Source organism: Pieris brassicae, chromosome 9 (genome assembly GCF_905147105.1).
Source record: "Pieris brassicae chromosome 9, ilPieBrab1.1, whole genome shotgun sequence".
Classification (NCBI taxonomy): domain Eukaryota; kingdom Metazoa; phylum Arthropoda; class Insecta; order Lepidoptera; family Pieridae; genus Pieris; species Pieris brassicae.
In genome coordinates, this window is record NC_059673.1 from 11,762,374 (window position 1) to 11,769,388 (window position 7,015).

A 7,015-nucleotide genomic window follows, 5' to 3' on the forward strand; every position below is an offset into this window, starting at 1 on the left:
AGTGATGGCAGGAGAAGTCGAGGTTGATACGCGATAGTTTGACCAAATTAAGTCAATTATGGGGCTCAACTCTCAACATCCCTAATGAACTAAGACAAGCTGATCATAGAGTGGCGTGGCTGTTCAAGACGGGCACGATGATCAGTCCTAACCTCCAAATCTTCTATCCCGATTTTAAATGGGTTTGAAGGTACAAGCCATCTTCCTCGGATACAAAAATTCTGGAACAAAATCCCATCGAATCTCCACTATAAAGTGGAAAGCGCTTCCTAATTTAATGCGCTCCTTCTGTCAAATTTTCCGTAACAAGTCGCTTAGAAATAAATATTGTCCATGTTCTTTCCTACCTACAAAGACATAATTTCACATTACGCTTGCCTAACTTAAAACTAGAGTAATTTAAAACAATTCTTATTTACTAAAAAGGATAAGTACGGTTCCTGGCAGTTTTAAATAATACAGGATTTTAGATTTACTCTATATTAACCACTCTACAACAACAGAATATAAGTGAAATAATTACATGTTAATTGTTATGAAACTAATGAATGTAAAGTAACAATTGAACCTACGTCTGGCTATACTCTCGGGGCGTAACTCTGACGGTTTAGGAAATGGTTACGATTATAAAACGAGGTAAGCCTGAGTGAGTAAAAAGGAACTTGGCTCGTACAGGATATATAACATAAGAAAATTTTCAATAACAATAACTTTACACTAACAAGTACATTAAGTACTCGCGTTTCGTGCGGTGTAAAAGCAAACCTATTGCATTCATGCCGGTTTTCTAGGTCAATGGTACTGCCCCGTACGTGACTACCCATTTTGACCGAAGCCTGAAGGCAACAGCATATCATTCCCACTACAAAGAGGTTGACTGATTGCGAGGTTGCTGAGGTGACATCGACCAGCGTTACTAGTGGTACCCTCAGCGAAAACCTCTCAAAAAAGTTACAAATGGCGCATTGTAAGGAATTAATGAATGTCAATGATTAACAGACGTTTTTAATTTTACGTTGATTTAACTGACAAAGGGTTTGCTTCATGCCAGTTCCTACACTGTAATAAATAGTTAGTATTTTATGTATTACTGTTTAATGTTGTTTTTTTTCTGTGTATGTATGTGATGTTATTGTAAATAGTTACCGCATTGGAGTAATAAATAAATAAATTATGTGTTATTTTTCGTAATAATATCATTATTGTTTTCGTTATTGAGACGTACGGGCAATATTTTAACTTCTATATTTCTTAGTGGGAACTCGAACTCTCTCTTTTCTCGACTCATTAACATAATAAAAGATATTCATATATTTATAAATTTTATTATATCTAACAAGTTACATCTAAACACCTTAAATCATAAACGTAAATTTTATTTATAAGCACAGTAACGTGTGATAAACACAAAACTTTGGCTTAGTACGCTTATGAATAAGTGTTCCAAAGCCACAATTACACTTAAATTTACAACTAATAAAATAAATAACAATAATTTGGTGGCAAGATAGCGTCTTGAGTCGGACGATAGCTATGTATCTCTAACTCTTCTAAGGAACTCTTATCAATAACACTTACTTATAAAATCTCGTTAGGCAACTCTCAATTTATCTCATAATTTGCCAATTTTCTCTGTACATAGGAAAAATTATCTTCAATAAGTAAATGAGAGGTGTTAAGGTAGTTTGAGCAATCCTGATCTAACACAGATTTACATTTATTAAAGGCAACGATAACAGAATATAAATTTAAGCAAAACATAGGTCCAAAAAGTTCCATCAATCCGGACCAATTATTGTTTCGCGAAATCTAACTGCATTACCACCGGATTATATTGTGCATAAATAATCACCAACGCGTCGGAGGCGATCAGCATGTTCCATATATTTCTTACTTTCGATGCTGTGCTGCCATTACAACGTATAGATATAGAACTTCGTAATGCTGCACTGCTGTAATATCATTCATTTTCAGCGTTAAACATTTCGCAAAAATTGATGCTACTAGACCAGTATTTCCCAACCTTTTTGTGACGTGCCCCATCCATTATTTCCCTAAACAAACGGTCAGTCTATGAATCCATTCATTTGGCCACAAACAAAGAAATATCTGTGTTAAGTACCAAAAATTCCAATCGGGTCACATATTTTGTACTTCTAGATTGAATGTGCTTTCGACCAGGGTAAACTCATGCTGACTAAATAAGGTTATTGTCAAAGTCACATTTGACATCTGGACAACATCTGGGATAGCTCTGGCTTAGATCCATATCCGTAGTATAGCAGTTAGGTGAATCTATTACTGAGATATCACCACACCTGTAAAAGAAATATTTATTACAAATCAAATCACACTACTTTCTATCTCTATCAACAAAATCCTCAGAAAAAAACAAACCAGTAGTATCTATAAGGTTTTACTTTTTGTCTCAGGTCTCAGAATAAGTGATCGCAAGTAATGTACCTAACGTTGATTATTGGGACTAAGGCATTCTGCTTTCTTCACGATGTTTTCCTTCACCGTACGAGAAACGAACGAATGTCACAGAAATGCTACAATTTATATATTCTTGCCTGAATCACTGATTCAAATAGGCGCTATTATGGTATTAAGATATACATAAAGTCCAAATAATTTATTCATATACGTAACACAATGTACACTTATGAACGTCAAAAAAGTACTACATAATAAAGGCATCTTATTTTACATTGACGGCCAGTTCTCATATCAAGGGCGTAGAACTGACGAGAAGAACTGGCAATAAACTCTCCGGCGCCCTTTTAATTGCCAAGTTTTTTGTTTTACACAATGATTGTAAGGAGTTGCAACCATTACATCTGGCACAGGGTAAGTGATGTGTTAAAAAAGAATTCATATTTTTATTACCAGGAAAGACTAAGAGTATTATGCTTTGTAAAACAAACAAGATAAAATATATTTGTTTGCCTTTATATTGTTTGTAACAGTAGCAAACGGACAGGAGGTACACCTGATGTTAAGTGAACACTCTCACTGTCAGAAAACCCGCAAGCGATGTGCCGGCCGCCGCTTCCAACAATAACATTTTGCCAATACAAGCCGTAATTAAACTAAAATATTTCTCATACTTACGTAGAATAATTTATTTCGCGCTGGCTACATTCAACTCTGTAGCAGATGCCAACAGGAGACACTGATTCACCGAAGGGTATGACGTCACCAATCTCTTTCACGTAACACCCTTCTTTATGTACTGAAATGAGAGAGACTACTTTAATAAGAAGAAATTTAGTAACAGTTAATCCAATTTTTATGAGGCCTAATCAATACATCCAGGTCCAAACTAACTTGGGCTATAATATCAGTCAATGACAAAATTCGAAAAAAAAAACAAAATTCGTAAAAAGTACAATCGCATCGTAATCGTAGAAACCGAGAGTACGGTTATCTTTAACTCATTTCGGGAAGATGACATATCAATCTATGACTGTCTTCATATAAAACGCAATTATGTAAAATATTCATCTCTCAAAGCTCACCCATTTATGTATTTCGCAAAATCTTTTAAACATAAATTTGCATAATAAAAAACAAAGATACATAGATTGGCGCCAGACACTAGACAAGTCGTTACTTTATATAATACTATTAATATGTAAATATACGTTTAAGATAATCTCTTGGAAAATATCTGGATCGTTGTTAAAATCACGGCGCCGCTCTGTCGCCATTTATTTCGTGTAATTGCTTGAAAAATGCCATCCGACGCCGATCAATGAGCGATGAATATTCCGAAGAGATAATGACTTCTATCATTTTTTTCATATTACCTTACTTTTAGTGGATTTTTACCCTTTCTAGCAGTTTTATAGCTGACTTAACGTTTTGCTTTTGGGAAATATTACTTTCTTGCTTTAGTTCGTCTATATATGTATATTTATTTATAAAATAATACAAATACGTCACTTTCATATAAAAGTCAACAAATTGTTATTCCGGGAACTAAAACCAGATAGGGTTTTACATCTAAGCCTTTTTATTTAAAAATTGATTATGTTTTGAATCTAATAATATTAACAACTAGCTTGTAGTTTACATTTCGGCAACAATAAGTACAATTCAAATATTAATGTACTCGAAATCTAGTTATACTTAAATCGATTACTATGCCAATTGTTGCAATAAAAACAAACTCCACCCTGATAAAATGCCATACCAGAAATAAATACTCTTAAATACACAATTCCAAATAACCTTCACAATAATCAGGTTCGATGGCTACCCAATTAGTACAAGTACTTGACCTTTCCTCACGATTAACGGAATGACAGATAGCAATAGTACATGACCCCAAAGTTCAAGCACTACAAGAATATGATCTAAGGAAATACGAACTCAAGGTATTCATCAGTTTCTAAATTTAAAAATAACTTTGTTTGTTCGTTCGATATTTAAAATGGACGACGTAATTCGACGTTTAAGCATCAATACAATAAGGGCCCGAATTGATGAAACAATTCCATATTCAAAATGAAACAAAACACTTTCTGTGTTTTAAATACATTCCAAACTCCCAAATTCTTTCCATGACCCCCAAGCCCTACCACGATATGTTTAAAGGAAGTACAAATAAGGAAAGTTGCTTCTCAAATTAGAAAATTCAAATACGACTTTAAAACTGTTTTACCTCGTGTTTGGCAACATTCTATATTCAATAATATTCGAAGCTTCTTCGAAGTATATGACGTCGCAATATCTTACACTGAATGGTATTTTAATCTCTGTAATTTATATTGTAAGTAATTAAAATTAAATACAGCTTATTATATTAAATTAATTTATACAATTACATTGATCTCTCATTACACCATCTTCAGTAGCTATACAAGGCGTGTTGAAATCGCAATACCGGGTAATACAGTATCTTAAATTACATATTAAACTGTGTTCCGAATAGTTTTTCTTACTTCACGTATTTTATGTATTTTAAAATATGTGCACATTTGCGATATTTTATTTACATGACGCATGTAAAGCTGATTAGCATATTATAAAAAAAAATTGCGTTTTGTGTAACGCGGTTAAAGGTCAAAATATTTTTGTTTGTTTACTCGAATTGAACATTGACCAAACATTTGTTTAAAGACAATTTTGGTTGTTCTTTTTTCATATTTCATTAAAATATTACTAGTTCTAATGACAAAATATTTTTTGAAACACAAATATCTATGTTAGAACGTAAATTATATTCTACGAAATGATTTTATGGATAAAATTTATATTTATAATTTGGTTTTAAAGTACGTAAAATCCGTTTATTTTTCCCGGTTATCAAATAGTACAAAACTTGAGCCGGGTCAGCTAGTATTGGTACACATTTTAAAATAATCTAACTTACAGAGAAAATGCACAGAAATGTATTCTACTTGTTTTAGAAACTAAACGAAACTATAATAACTAAAGTAAATATCTTTTTTTTCGTTTTATTTTTAAATAGTTCTGCTATATGTAAATTCTATTTTTATATATATAATCAGTTGTCAATACATATTTTAGATTTACCGGAAGAAATTCAAATGATTCCAAATTTTAAAAATTCAGAGTTTGAAGAGTACTTCCGCATATTAAAATAATCAACTTTGATCTTCCTTATAACGTGACTATACGTACAAACAACAAACATAGTATATAAAAACCGATAACAGTACCTTAATAAATAAGTGGTTTCGTTTTAGTCAAGAAAATAAAGATACTTACAAAGATGTTCTGGTTTCAGGGGAAGCTTGCCACGCCACGTTGCACCACTTGCAACAGCCACTAACATTATAATACACATAATCCTAGACACCATTTTTACTGACACCAAGTGAAGACTTCGTCCGTTAAGATGTATCAAGCGAGACTGGCTACTTGGCTATCTTACACATGTTTTTATGCTTAATCGGCTGTATACATACCGGTCGACTACGTCGCAAATAGTGGTGATAGCAATCCCACGTCATGATATAGTAGGACAATGTTTTTCTCAGATATTGAGGTTGAATACAGAATTGAATTTATCATCCCACGCAATTACCTTTCGCGATTTACGCGAAATTAATTTTCATTTATTACTTAATCTCATTAAAAATAATGGAAACACGAAATCTGATGGATTTATTTGACGTTTAATACCAGGTTAACCTCAATTATATTTTAAATCTGCATATATAATAAAATCAATTTTTGATAATGTTTAATATATTCAATATCATTGTTCGTATTCAAATTCGAAGGAAGTAATTTAATTTTTTTTTCTTCCATGTTTTGCGGACCTTGAATGTATAATTTTATGGGCACTAGTACTATTAACTTCATTTTGTTACTAACTGGTGTTTATGGATTTAAATACATGACTTAAATTTAATAGGGTTCTTAATGTCAAAAAATAATCACGTAGCTATCTCTTCTTAATTACTAATAGATATAAAGGACAAAAGAGGATATGAATTGGCAAAGTAAATAATTAGAATTTCGAATCATGATTAAAAGTTATTAAACGTTTACGTCGTTATAATGTAAACTCAACCTTGTTAATTAATAAAAAGCTCAAGGTCAAATGTCATTTGAAGCGTGGAGATTAATATGACAACAACGAATGAAAGCGTCGTGTCGTGTATAAACGGCCTAATGAAGGTCGCGACGCTAAAGAATTTTGGGAAATACAAGTGATTCATCACTACGATGTAAACAAACGTCACTTATATTATTACCAATTCACAGATCCGTGAGTTAATGTCCTTAGATTTGGTGAACAAAAGTTCATTACACACACGTACAAGGACAATTCACAAAATCAAATACTCAGAATGTCGATACTATTTTTGTATGAAATAGAGGATGCGCTCCATGGACGAATTTAATCTTACAGAACCTCGAACATGCATTGTGTAGTATACAAATTGTATGAAGGCTGAATAGTGCTATCAAACTGACTTTGACGGGTACTATACCACACATCATGACCGACCTTTGATGTCTCGGCTTCAAATTT

At 32.6% G+C, this 7,015-nt stretch overlaps 1 protein-coding gene across 1 annotated transcript; it reads right to left on the reverse strand.

Moving 5' to 3' along the window:
• Nucleotides 1-1,309: 1,309 nt before the first annotated feature.
• Nucleotides 1,310-5,891, reverse strand: LOC123714637. The gene is made up of 3 exons (XM_045668993.1): nucleotides 5,740-5,891; nucleotides 3,115-3,235; nucleotides 1,310-2,318 (listed from the first exon to the last, which is right to left on the reverse strand). The coding sequence occupies exons 1-3, from the start codon at nucleotides 5,831-5,833 to the stop codon at nucleotides 2,198-2,200; spliced, it is 336 nt and encodes a 111-aa protein (XP_045524949.1). The 5' UTR covers nucleotides 5,834-5,891; the 3' UTR covers nucleotides 1,310-2,197.
• Between the last annotated feature and the right edge of the window lie 1,124 nt (nucleotides 5,892-7,015).

Coding starts and splice junctions, on each gene's coding strand:
- LOC123714637 (XM_045668993.1), bottom strand. CDS start 5,833: ATGGTGTCTAGGATTATGTGTATTATAATGTTAGTGGCTGTTGCAAGT. Junction 3,236..5,739: donor CCTGAAACCAGAACATCTTT/GTAAGTATCTTT, acceptor CTCTCATTTCAG/TACATAAAGAAGGGTGTTAC. Junction 2,319..3,114: donor CGCGAAATAAATTATTCTAC/GTAAGTATGAGA, acceptor TTTCTTTTACAG/GTGTGGTGATATCTCAGTAA.